The sequence below is a fragment of the Ranitomeya imitator genome, chromosome 4 (genome assembly GCF_032444005.1).
Source record: "Ranitomeya imitator isolate aRanImi1 chromosome 4, aRanImi1.pri, whole genome shotgun sequence".
Taxonomy (NCBI): domain Eukaryota; kingdom Metazoa; phylum Chordata; class Amphibia; order Anura; family Dendrobatidae; genus Ranitomeya; species Ranitomeya imitator.
Window position 1 is genome coordinate 193,246,449 of NC_091285.1, and position 14,349 is coordinate 193,260,797.

The 14,349-nt window shown below is 42.1% G+C and overlaps 1 protein-coding gene across 11 annotated transcripts in view; it reads left to right on the plus strand.

Annotated features, from left to right (window-relative positions):
- RNF44 (ring finger protein 44) overlaps nucleotides 1-14,349 on the plus strand; it is a 71,502-nt gene that overhangs the window by 37,167 nt on the left and 19,986 nt on the right. For all 11 annotated transcript variants that reach the window (XM_069764193.1, XM_069764199.1, XM_069764203.1 and 8 more), the window contains exon 5: nucleotides 3,255-3,422. In XM_069764193.1, coding sequence (XP_069620294.1) covers nucleotides 3,255-3,422 — 168 coding nt within the window. The remainder of the gene's footprint in view (nucleotides 1-3,254; nucleotides 3,423-14,349) is intronic.

The following is a 14,349-nucleotide window of genomic DNA, read 5'->3' on the forward strand; positions in this document are numbered from 1 at the left end:
GTTTGTTTTTTCCTGTCAGGCATATATGAGGCTGTTGTATTTTGAGACTAGCGTCTGGTCCGGATATTGCAGTCCATACATAGACCTTGAACGTCTGATGTGTGAAACCTTCCTTATGAAGAAAAATGCTTCCACCTCTTGCAGAACAAAATAACATGTAGTCTCAAATTCTGGGGTATGGAGTATTAACCCCTTATTGACCGCCAATACGCCCTTTAACTGGGTTTTCTTTTGTTTTTTTGTTTTTCCAAAAGTAAAAAAAAAAAAATTGCAGATATGACGGCTAGTGTTGAGTGCAAGTGTTCACAACTTGAGCATCACAGATCGCTGCGTGTTGTGTTTTTTTTTTTTTTTGTGTGTGTGTCGAACAGCCTCGAAACATGCGGGGAAGGGACTCAAGCATGTCACTCGAGCACCCGCGATACTCGGTAGCCGATGGAAACTGGAGTAGCGAGCACTTGGGTTCAACACTAATTACGACATATTCATTACAGTAACTTAATGTTATCAAATTCTGTGTTGTACCGGTGGGTTCAATGCTCACTATACCCCTGGATAAAATCCTTCAGGGATGTGGTTTCCAAAATAGGGTCAGTTTTGGGGGTTTCCATTGTTTAGGTTTATCGGGGCCCTCCAAATATGACATGTCGTCTGGTCTCAGTTCCAGCCAATTTTGTGTTCAAAAGGTGCTCCTTCCCTTCTGAACCATGCCATGCGGCCAAACAGTAGATTTAACCAACAAACAGGGTATCAGCATGCTCGGGAGAAATCGCACAACAAATGTTGTGGTCCATTTTCAAGCTAAATGTTAATTTAAGTTTTTGTTTTTTTGTCTTCCACATTGCTTCAGTTTTTGTGAAGCAACTGAACAATTAATAAACTTGTTGAATGTTGTTTTGAACACCCTAATGGTGCAGTTTTTAGAATGGTTCATTTTTTTTAAATGTATTTTGTCATGCAGACCCCTCAAAGTCACTTCAAATTTGTTGTGGTCCCTAAAAAATAAAAAATAAATTAATAAATAAAGTTGTTGGAAAAATGAGAAATCGCTGTTCAACATTTAACCCTTCTAACTTCAAACAAAAAAAAATTGTTTCCAAAATTGTGCTGATGTAAAGTAGACATGTGGGAAATGTTACTTATTAACTTTTTGATGTGATATAACTGATAAAAGGCACACAAATTTAAAGATTAAAAAATTTTAAACAATTTGCCAAACTTTAGTTTTTTTTAATAAATAAATGCAAGTTATATCGAACAAATTTTACTACAGTCTCAGAATAAGTGTGATCTATTGAAGCATTCCAGAGCTGTAACCTCCTAAAATGACACTGGTTAGAATTGTCAAATTTGACTTGGTCACTAAGGGGTTATGTAGCTTTGTCTACTTCTGTATACTGTATAAATGCTTGAACAAGCAAGTGAGAGTATGGTGCCATGCATTCCAGTTTATCCTTAGTATCCGTTGTCTTCCAGATCCCTTTACATGCAGTTGTGTAAAAGTGTTTCCCCCTTCCTGATTTCCTATTATCTTGCGTTTTTGTGACACTTAAATGTTTCAGATTGCCATACAAATTTAAATATTAGACCCAGATAATACAAAATGCAGTTTTTAAATGAAGGTATTTATTACTTTGGGAAAAAGAAATATAATCCTCCCCCCTTTAAAACCTAAAATAACTGGTTTATCACATCTTTGGGAAGCGGAGTTCAAATTCCCTAGCCACACCCAGGAGTGATTACTGCCACACCTGTTCTCAATCAAGAAATCACTTAAATAGGACCTACCTGACAGAGTGAATTGGAAAAAAAAAATCCTCAAAAGCTAGACCTCATGCTGTGATACAAAGTAATTGAGATCTATCAGTCATTATCCACAAATGCAAAAACATGGAACAGTGATGAACCTTCCCTAGAGTGGCCGGCGACACAAATTTCCCCAAGAGCACATCAACGGCCCGTTCAAGAGCTCACAAAAGACGAGGGTTCCAAGACGAAAACCACTGCTGAGCAATAAAAACATAAAGGCTCTTTTGCCAGAAAAAATCTTGATGATCCCCAAGACTTTTGAGAAAATATTCTATGGACTGATGAGAGACAAGTTGAACTTTTTGGAGGATGTGTGTCCATTACATCTGGCTTAGAAGTAAGGCTATGTGCCGATTTTTTTTTTTTTTTTTTTTTTCTTTTTTTTTTTTTTTCCCCGCACCGGTTTTGAAAAATCCGCAGGTAAAAACGCAGATTTCCTGCGTTTTTTTGTATGGATTCCACCTGCAGTTTTACAACTGCAGATTCCTATTGAGGAGCAGGTGTAAACCGCGGCGGAATCCGCACAAAGAATTGACATGCTGAGGAAAATACAACGCAGTGTTTCTGCACGGTATTTTTCGCACCATGGGCACAGCGGATTTGGTTTTCCATAGTTTTAGATGGTACTGTAAACCTGATGTAAAACTGCTGCAAATCCGCAACGTGTGCACATAGCCTTACACGGCATTTCACAAAAGGAACATACCAACAGTAAAATGTGGTGTAGTGTAATGGTCTGGGGCTGTTTAGCTGCTTCATTATCTGGAAGACTTGTGGTGGTAAATGTAACCATGAACTCTGCCGTCTACAGAAAAAAAATCCTGAAGGACAATGTCTGGCCATCTGTTCGTGACCTCAAGCTGAAGCGCACTTGGGTTATGCAGCAGGACAATGACCCAAAACACATCAGCAAGTCCACCTCTTAATGGCTTAAAGGGAACCTGTCACCCCGTTTTTTCAGATTGAGATTAAAATACTGTTAAATAGGGCCTGCGCTGTGCGTTACTATAGTGTATGTAGTGTACCCCGATTCCCCACCTATGCTGCGAAATACATTACCAAAGTCACCGTTTTCGCCTGTCAATCAGGCTGGTCAGGTCAGGTGGTCGTGGTGACATTGCTGTTTCTTCCCCAGCTTTCTGTTGGTGGCGTAGTGGTGTGCGCATGTCCAAGTGCCGAATCCACTGCGCGCAGGTGAAGTAAAGGCGTGCGATCTGCGCTATTACCCTTGTCATCGGTGGGGGCGGCCATCTTCCTGAGGCCGCGCGTGCGCAGATGGAGTGCTCTGCTCCAAAGAATAGGAAATCCAGGAAGTAGCAAATGCTCTTTCACACAATTGTAGCCTGCAGGAAGACTGCTTATGTTTTAGTATTTATTTTGTTTCCTCAGTACTACACCTTTTATAATTTTAAGCATAGACTTTTTATCTTTTTTTTTCTTTCAAGCTCATCCCTGGGTGCACCGTGCAGCAGCTTCCTGTATCGTACCAGCCATTTCCTCCTCTTCTTTCCAGCGAACATTACATCTTGCATACTCATCCACCGCTGCCACCACACCAGCCGCCTCATATGGCCTCTCTTGCCCCATTTGTAACAGTGCAACCACAGAGAATGGTAAGTGCCAATATAAGAATGTGGTTCATGTTGGTTTTTTATACTCGTCCTGGGTATTGGGGTTCCTGTACTTAGTGCATCTGGTAAACGGTAGAAGCTTACATCGGAAAATGTTCCTATAGCTTTTTATTCTGATCCCAGTGTGTTTCTTTACTTCCCGCATGTGACTTTTATCTGGAGTCTTTTTGTAAATTAACCCCTTTCTGACCTCAGACCTGATAGTACGTCCGAGGTCAGATCCCCTGCTTGGATGTGGGCTCCGTCGGTGAGCCCGCATAACAGCCGGGACATGTCAGCTGTTTTGCACAGTTGGCATGTGCCCGCAATAGCGCCGGGTGGAATCGCGATCCACCCGCCGCTATTAACTAGTTAAATGCCGCTATCAAACGCCGACTCCCGTCACGTGATCGTGGGTCAGCGATTCGTCGACATAACAACTAGAGGTCTCCTTGAGACCTCTATGGTTGATGCCGGATTGCTATGAGTGCCACCCTGTGGTCGGCGCTCATAGCAAGCCTGTAATTCTGCTACATAGGAGTGATGAATAGATCACCCCTATGTAGCAGAGCCGATCGTGCTATGCCTGCTTTTAGCCTCCCATGGAGACTATTGAAGCATGGCAAAAGTGTAAAAAAAAATGTAAAAAAAAAAAATATAAAAGTTTAAATCACCTCCCCCTTTCGCCCCAGTCAAAATAAAACAAAAATAAAATCAATCCTACACATATTTGGTATCGCCGTGTTAAGAATCGCCTGATCTATCAATAAATAAAGGATTAATCTGATCGCTAAACAGCGTAGCGAGAAAAAATTAAAACCGCCAGAATTAGGTTTTTGGATTTTTTTTTTGGCGCCACGACAGTGCATTGATATGCAATAACGGGTGATCAAAAGATTGTATTTGCACCAATATGGTATCACTAAAAACGAAAGCTCGGCGTGCAAAAAATAAGCCGGTGCCCAACCCCAGATCACGAAAAATGGTGACTCTACGGGTATCGGAAAATTGCGCAATTTTATATTATTATTTTTATCAAAGTTTAACCCCTTCGTGACATGCGCCTTACTAGTACTGCGCTGCCGGCACTGCATTAGTGCTAGCAGCAGTACTAGTACGGCGCACCGATCACCGCGGTCTCGCGCTGAGCGCCGCGGTGATCGGGTGCGGGTGTCAGCTGTATATGACAGCTGACACCCCGCAGCAATGCCCACAATCGGCGCTATCGGCATTTAACCCCTCTGATGCCGCTGTCAGTAGTGACAGCGGCATAGAGGGGGATCGCGCAGGGACGGGGGCTCCCTGCACTCTCCCACCGGAGCAACGCAATGAGATCGCGTTGCTCCGGTGACCCGGAAGGAGTCCCCGGATCCAAGATGGCCGCCGGACTCCTTCCGGGTCATGAAGTGACCCGGCTAGCCGGCGCCTGCTGAGAGCAGGCGCCAGAAAGCCACCTAAACTGCCTGTCAGTTCGTTGATCTGACAGTGTGCTATGCACAGTGTCAGATCAACGATCTGATCTAATACAGAGATGTCCCACCCTGGGACAATGTTAGAAAGTAAAAAAAAAAAAAAATAGAATGTGTAAAAAAAAAAAAATAAAAAAAAATCCCCAAATAAAAAAAAAAAAAAAAACATTTCCCAATAAATCCATTTATTTATGTAAAAAAAAAAAAAACACAATGTACACATATTTGGTATCGCCGCGTCCGTAACGACCCGCTCTATAAAACTATCCCACTAGTTAACCCCTTCAGTGAACACCGCAAAAAAAAAAGGCAAAAAACAACGCTTTATTATCATACAGGCGAACAAAAAGTGGAATAACACGCGATCAAAACGACGGATATAAATAACCATGGTACCGCTGAAAACGTCATCTTGTCCCGCAAAAAAAAAGCCACCATACAGCATCAGCAGAAAAATAAAAAAGTTATAGCTCTCAGAATAATGCGATGCAAAAACAATTTTTTTTTATATAAAATAGTTTTTATTGTGTAAAAGCGCCAAAACATAAAAATTACATAAATGAGGTATCGCTGTAATCGTACTGACCCGAAGAATAAAACTGCTTTATCCATTTTACCACACGTGGAACGGTATAAACGCCTCCCCCAAAAGAAATTCATGAATAGCTGGTTTTTGTTCATTCCGCCTCCCAAAAATCGGAATAAAAAGCGATCAAAAAATGTCATCTGCCCGAAAATGTTACCAATAAAAACGTCAACTCGTCCCGCAAAAAACAAGACCTCATATGACTCTGTGGGCCAAAATATGGATAAATTATAGCTCTCAAAATGTGGTGATGCAAAAACTATTATTTTTTGCAATAAAAAGCATCTTTTAGTGTGTGACGGTTGCCAATCATAAAAATCCGCTAAAAAACACGCTATAAAAGTAAATCAAACCCCCCTTCATCACCCCCTTAGTTAGGGAAAAATAATAAAATGTAAAAAAAATGTATTTATTTCCATTTTCCCATTAGGGTTAGGGCTAGGGTTAGGGTTGGGGTTAGGGTTTCAGTTATAATTGGGGATTTCCACTGTTTAGGCACATCAGGGGCTCTCCAAACCCGACATGGCGTCCGATCTCAATTCCAGCCAATTCTGCTTTGAAAAAGTAAAACAGTGCTCCTTCCCTTCCGAGTTCTCCTGTGTGCCCAAACAGTGGTTCCCCCCAACATATGGGGTATCGGCGTTCTCAGGACAAGTTGGACAACAACTTTTGGGGTCCAATTTGTCCTGTTACCCTTGGGAAAATAAAAACATAGGGGATAAAATATAATTTTCGTGGAAAAAAAAAATATTTTTTATTTTCACGGCTCTGCGTTATAAACTGTAGTGAAACACTTGTTGGTTCAAAGCTCTCACAACACATCTAGATAAGTTCCTTGGGGGGTCTAGTTTCCAATATGGGGTCACTTTTGGTGGGTTTCTACTGTTTAGGTACATCAGGGGCTCTGCAAATGCAACATGACACCTGCAGTCCATTCCATCTAAGTCTGCATTTCAAACGGTGCTCCTTCCCTTCCGAGCTCTGCCATGCACTCAAACGGTGGTTCCCCCCCACATGTGGGGTATCAGCATACTCAGGACAAATTGGACAATAACATTTGTGGTCCAATTTCTCCTGTTACCCTTGGGAAAAAAAAATTGCGGGCTAAAACATCATTTTGTGGAAAGAAAAAATGATTTTTTAATTTTCACAATGCTACATTCTAAACTTTAGTGAAACAATTGGGGGTTAAAAGTGCTCACCACACATCTAGAGAAGTTCCTTCGGGGGGTCTTCTTTCCAAAATGGGGTCACTTGTGGGGGGTTTCCACTGATAAGGCACGTCAGGGGCTCTCCAAATGCGACATGGCGTCCGATCTCAATTCCAGCCAATTTTGCATTGAAAAGTCAAATGGCACTCCTTCCCTTCCGAGCTCTGCCATGCGCTCAAACAGTGGTTTATCCCCATATATGAAGTATCGACGTACTCAGGACAAATTGCACAACAACTTTTGGGGTCCAATTTATCCTTTTACCCTTGGGAAAATAAAAAATTTGGGGCAAAAAGATCATTTTTTGTGAAAATTAATATAAATTTTTTTTTACGGCTCTACATTATAAACTTCTGTGAAGCACTTGGAGGTTCAAAGTGCTCACCACACATATAGATTAGTTCCTTAGGGGGTCTACTTTCCAAAATGGTGTCACTTGTGGGGGTTTCCACTGTTTAGGCACATCAGGGGCTCTCCAATCGTGACATGGGCTCCGATCTCAATTCCAGCAAATCTTGCATTGAAAAGTCAAATGGCGCTCCTTCCCTTCCGAGCTCTGCCATGTGCCCAAACAGTGGTTTACCCCCACATATGGGGTATCGGCGTACTCAGGACAAATTGTACAACGACTTTTGTGGTCCAATTTCTCCTGTTACCCTTGGTAAAATGAAACAAATAGGACCTGAAGTAAAAATTTTGTGAAAAAAAAGTTAAATGTTCAATTTTTTTAAACATTCAAAAAATTCCTGTGAAGCACCTGAAGGGTTAATAAACTTTTTGAATGTGGTTTTGAGTACCTTGAGGGGTGCAGTTTTTAGAATGGTGTCACTTTTGGGCATTTTCTGTCATATAGACCCCTCAAGGTCACTTCAAGTGTGAGGTGGTCCGTAAAAAAATGGTTTTGCAAATTTTGTTGCAAAAATGAGAAATCGCTGGTCAACTTTTAACCCTTATAACGTCCTAACAAAAAAAAATTATGTTTCCAAAATTGTGCTGATGTAAAGCAGACATGTGGGAAATGTTGTTTATTAACTATATTATGTGATGTAACTCTCTAATTTAAGGGCATAAAAACTAAGAGTTTGAAAACTGCTAAATTTTCATAATTTCCGACAAATTTTTGTTTTTTTCACAAATAAATGCAAGTCATATCGAAGAAGTTTTACCAATATCATGAAGTACAATATGTCACGAGAAAACAATGTCAGAATCACCAGGATCCGTTGAAGCGTTTCAGAGTTATGACCTCATAAAGTGACAGTGGTCAGAATTGTAAAAATTGGCCCTGTCACTTAGGTGAAAACCGGCTTTGGGGTGAAGGGGTTAAAAAAATTTTTTACCACTTACATAAAAATTTACCTAGACATATTTGGTGGCTATGAACTCGTAATGACCTGGAGAATCATAATGACAGTTCAGTTTTAGCATTTAGTGAACCTAGCAAAAAGCCAAACAAAAAACAAGTGTGGGATAGCACTTTTTTTTTGCAATTTCACCACACTTGTTTTTATTTTTTTACCGTTTTTTAGTATGCGACATGGTAAAACAGATGATATCGTTCAAAAGTACAACTTGTCTCGCAAAAAATAAGCCCTCACATGGCGATATTGACGGGAAAATAAAAAAGATATGGCTCTGGAAAGGAAGGGAGCAAAAAACGAAGATGCAGAACTGGAAAAAGCTGGTGTCATAAAGGGGTTAAGTAAATCCTTGAGTTTTCTCAGTTTTAAAATTATCTCAAGCTATTCAAATGGTTAGTACAGCTTTTTAAAGAATGGCTAAATTCTTTGTACATCTCCAATTTTGTCAGAATAAGTCAATGTATAGATTTACTTTATATAAGCCTAACTGTCTGATCACTAAGAAAAAAAAATAAATGAAAATCATATAACTATAAAAGGCCGCTTCAAACGTCCGTTTCTCCGGTACGTGTGGTACCTGCTTTCCCATGGACCAAAGATGTGTATCCACATGTACCCATTATAACCTATGGAGTTGCACACATGTCCATGTGACCCACATGTAGACTTGTCCGGTTTTTCCCAGCAGCACAGATAACAAGGGCCAGTACATGTCAATGGACCCAGGCAGAGAAGTACAGCACATGGATGCCATCCGTATGTTGTCCCTGTCATACGTACCGGAATTGAAATTACAGATTTTTATGTGTTAAAGATGTGCAAAGATAATAGATATGGGTTAAATAGATATCCATGACATGTATAATTTGTTCCGTGTGTCTTACTGTACATATAAAAAAGTGTGGTATGCGCACACACACACACACACACACACACACACACACACACACACACACACACACACACACACACACACACACACACACACACCCCACCCACCCACACCGTTTTTGTAACCAGCAAAGGCCAGGCTGGTAGCTAGTATTATTGTAAGGCTTGGCAGGTCCATGGTTATTGGGCCCTCCTCAGCCTAAAAATACCAGCCCGCAAAGCCGACCCAGAAGTGGCACATCACATGAGATGCTCCAATTCTGGCCCTTTGCCTTGGCTCTCCTGGTGTCTAGGGTTAGTGTCAGCTGTGAATTGTCCAAAAAACACAGCTGATATCAAGCCTTGGTGTTAGTAATGAAGATGTTCCCATTAGTTGCCCAATAATGAAAGAACACAAACACACAAATACTTTATTGAAAAAAAACATTCCTCAACACTTTCCCTTGTTCACCACTTAAAAAAGAAAAAACTTATCACGAAGGTCCAACGTGTAGTTGAAGCGAATCTAGCAAAGTCCATCAGATCTGCTGTACAAAGTCTATGGAGCCTTGTTCTGACACTGCATAGGCTTTGCCAACAGCCACTTCTGGGGCACTCAGTGGGTGCGAGCTGGTATTTGTAGGCTGGAAAGGGCCCAATTACCGTGGACATTCCCTGCGTGATATCTATTCTCAGCTGTCTGTTTTACCTTTTGGTTGTACATTTGAATGACACCATTCATTCTGCCACATAGTGGACTGGAAAACTGGAATAAAATTCCAATCCGCCATCAAGTGCACCAAAGGCAGGGACTCTGCCGATAACGTACATGTACGTCAACAGTCATGAAAGGGGGGCCTAAAATGGTTGCATGATCCTAGTAATCTACTGCTCTCTGATTTTCTCAATTTGTCAATTTATGCCTCTATAGTGCTCACCTGGACTATAGTAAGTTGAAGGGAGTCTGTCCGCACAGAACGGCTGTGCATGATTTTAAGTCACTTGGTGCACCTTTGGTTTGGCCAAATACATACCGTATTTACTTGAGTATAAGCCGACCCGAGTATAAGCCGACCCCCCCCCCTCTAATTTTGCCACAAAAACTGGGAAAACTTAATGACTCGAGTATAAGCCTAGGGTGGAAAATGCAGCAGCTACCAGTAAATGTCAAAAGTAAAAATAGATACCAATAAAAGTACCGTGTTTTCTGGCGTATAAGACGACTGGGCGTATAAGACGACCCCCAACTTTTCCATATAAAATATGGAATTTGGGATATGCCCGCCGTATAAGACGGGGGGTCATCTTATACGCCCAGTCATCTTATACGGCGTGTGGTTCCCAGGGTCTGGAGGAGAGGAGACTCTCCTTCAGGCCCTGGGATCCATATTCATGTAAAAAAATAAAGAATAAAAAAAAAAAAACATGGATATACTCACCCTCGGACGGGCCCTGGATCACAGCGCTGCTAGCGTCTCCCTCTGTTCCTTAAAATGCGGTGAGTGAAGGGCCTTCAGTGACGTTGCGGTCACATGAGCGGTCAGGTGGTCACCTGACCGCTCATGTGACCGCAACGTCACTGAAGGCCCTTCACTCACCGCATTCTAAGGAACAGAGGGAGACGCTAGCAGCGCTGTGATCCAGGGCCCGTCCGAGGGTGAGTATATCCATGTTTTTTATTGTTTATTTTTTACATGAATATGCATCCCAGGGCCTGAAGGAGAGTCTCCTCTCCTCCAGACCCTGGGAACCACACGCCGAAATGCAGGATCGCTCCCTGCACACGCCGTACCCGGCGTATAAGACGACCCCCGACTTTTGGGACAATTTTTAGGGGTCAAAAAGTCGTCTTATACGCCGGGAAATACGGTAACCTACTGATGTCTCAATTAATTTGAAGTGTTTTTGAATATCCATATTGAATCAGGAGCCCCATATAATGCTCCATAAAGTTTGATTGGCCCCATAAGATGCTCCATATTAAAATATGCCCCATATAATCCTGCATAAAGGTTAATAATGGCCCCATAAGATGCTCCATAAAGATATTTGCCCCATATAGTTTTGCACAAACGTTGATCATGGCCCCATACAAACACTTGCCCCATATAGTGCTGCATAAACGTTATGGCCCCATACAGTGCTTCACAAACGTTATGGCCCCATACAGTGCTTCACAAACGTTATGGCCCCATACAGTGCTGCACAAACGTTATGGCCCCATACAGTGCTGCACAAATGTTATGGCCCCATATAGTGCTGCACAAACATTATGACCCCATATAGTGCTGCACAAACGTTATGGCCCCATATAGTGCTGCACAAACGTTATGGCCCCATTGATGCTCCATACAGACACTTGCTCCATTTGCTGTTGCTGCAATAAAAAAATCACATGCTCACCTCTCCGTCGCTCAGGCCCCCGGCACTTTCAATATTCACCTGTTCCTCGTTCCGGCGCCGCTCCATCTTCAGTGGCTCCTGCACTGATGTTCAGGCAGAGGGTGCACACTAACCACATCACCGCGCCCTCTGACCTGAGCGTCACAGCTGAAGACGGAGCTGCGCCGGAACGAGGAGCAGGTGAATATTGCGCAGCGCTCCCCTCCCTGTTATACTCACCTGCTCCTGGCACGGTCCCTGCATGTCTGTTCCCTGGTGCCGGCAGCTTCTTCCTGTACTGAGCTGAGCTCTATGGGAGGTGGAGCCGCATACTCATTACTGTAATGAGCGGTACCATGTGACCGCTCACTACAGGAAGAAGCTGTCAGCGCCGGGGAAAAGACATGCACGGACCGCACCAGGAGCAGGTGAGTATAATTAGACAGCCCCTGCTCCCCCTCCCCTGCCGACCCCTGGGTATGACTCGAGTATAAGCCGAGAGGGAGACATTCTGCCCCAAAAAATGGGCTGAAAATCTCGGCTTATACTCGAGTATATACGGTAAGTGCTCTTTTCCATCTACTTGTTTTACATGTATTGCCACCCATTTCTGCTTCTATTAAGAAAAGCTGTTTGTTAAGGATGAGATGGGGTTGGGGAAGCTCTACTTTTAATTTGCCCCCACCATGATGCACTCCAGGTGTGTGGATTTTTTTGTTTTATACAGTACATGTCAAAAGTTTATACCTGTTCAGACAATGGTTTTCCTTATAATTGGTATGTGTGCATTGTAAATTCAGACAGAAGGCAAAAGAAAACACAAGTGAGCACATAAGGAAACGAGTAAAGAAACATGTGTGAAACCAATAAGAGTATGGTTTTAACCTTTGATTCCTCCATGTACCCTTATTTAACTTTGCTATGACCACTTTACACACCATTGCCATTCTCTCAAGCAGCTTTATCAGGTATTCCCTCAAATGGCTTCCAATAGTTTTGAGGGAGTTTCCTATAGGTGCTTGAGCATTTATTTGCTTTCACTCTGCGGTCCAACTTATCTCAAATGTCCCGTTGGGCTGAAGTCGGGTGGTTATATAGCCCTAAGGCTATGTGCACACGTTGCGGATTAGGCTTAGGAATTTCTGGTGCGGATTCTGCCTCCCCTGTGGATTTGTCGCGTTTTTTGGTGCGGTTCCGCAGCGTTTTTGGTGCGTTTTTGCTGCGGTTTTCTTGCGGATTTGCTGCGGTTTTTACCCCTGTGGTTTTCTATAATGGAATGGATACAAAAACGCTGCAGATTCACAAAAAAGTGACATGCTCCTTCTTTTAAACCGCAGCGGATTTTCCGCAAAGTGTGCACAGCGTTTTTTTTTTCTCATTGATTTACATTGTACTGTAAATTGGTTGCGGATCCGCAGCATTTCTGCACTGCAAAAAACGCTGCGTATCCGCAGAGAATCCGCAACGTGTGCACATAGCCTTACATAACATAGAAGTGTGTGTTTGGGTCATTGACCTTTTGCAAAAGTTGATAGTCCCACTTTTTGCAGAGCAGATGGGATGACCTGTCCTTGCAGAACAGTGTTACCAGCACCATTACACCTCCCCTCCATGCTTCACTGTAGATACCACATACGTAGAGACCATCCTCTCTTTTTTTTTTTTTTTCTGAATCTCATTAAGATTATGCGATTAATACTAAAAAATAAAAACTCTTTATATCTTTATAGACAACACAGATTTCCACTGATGTCCAATTGCTATGTTGCTTGACCCGAACAAAGCTTCTGTTTGGGGTCTTTTAGTACGGTCTTCTTTGCAGTAATTAGACTAAATGCCTCCTTCTCTAGACTGCTGATATTGAGGTGTATACTTCTTTGTGAATCATTTATATTTTAGGGCTGTTGCCCGATGTGCTGTCAATTTGTGCATTCCTAGGCTTATAATGCTGATGAACTTATTTTCTGCAGCAGAGGTACCGTAATTCTTGGTCTTCCTTTCGTGGGCTAGTCCTCATGAGTGCCAGTGTCATCATAGCAATTGATGCACTTGATAATGCCTTCAAGATTTTAGTGGTTTGCTATAGTATCTGACCTTCATGCATTAAGGGCTGTTATTTCTCTGTATTTAGTGAAGTTTCTCGCCATATTGCAGCTTATAACAGTTGAGGAATAGGGCTCAGCATGGTTGTATACCAACACTGCCTCTGCAAAACACTTTCTGAAGGCCTGAGAGTCCCACTGAACAGATAGGTTTTGTCAATAGTTCAGTTGTGAAGTCAATCCAGGTGACTACCTGTTCAATCTGCTTGAGCAAAAGCCAATGGGTTGTAAAGATGTCATTGGAGTAAGGCCATGTACAGTATTTGGTATTTCACATCAGTATTTGTAAGGCAAAACCAGGAGTGTGTAATAAATGCACGGTGGCTCAGTGGTTAGCACTGCAGCGCTGGAGTCCTGGGTTCAAACCCCACCAAGGACAACATCTGCTTCTCCCTGTGTTTGCGTGGGTTTCCTCCGGGTTCTCCGGTTTCCTCCCACATTCCAAAGACATACTGATAGGGAAATTAGATTGTGAGCCCCATCGGGGACAGTGATGATAATGTGTGCAACCTGTAAAGCGCTGCGGAATATGTTAGCGCTATATAATAATAATAATTATTATTATTATTATAAATGCAGAAATGGTGACTTGTTTCTATTCTACTTCTCCTGCTTGTTCCACTCCTCCTGGTTTTAGCTTACAAATACTGATGTGAAATACTGAACATGTGAACGTGGCCTAAAAAAGAGTATATTGAGGAATCTAAGGTTTAGCACACATTCTGGATAGTTTCACTGTTACTCCTTGTTTCCATATTTGTGCCTTTGTGTTTTTTTTTCTAGCTTCAATGTGAATCCACAATGTGCACATTCCAATAAGGAAATTATTTGTATGAAAAGATGTGTGCAAACCTTTGACTAGTACGGTGTGTTATAGAACAGTACTGTGCACAAGTTTTTAGGCAGTTGTAACAAAAAAAAAATTGCTTTAAAAAATAGTAATATTAAG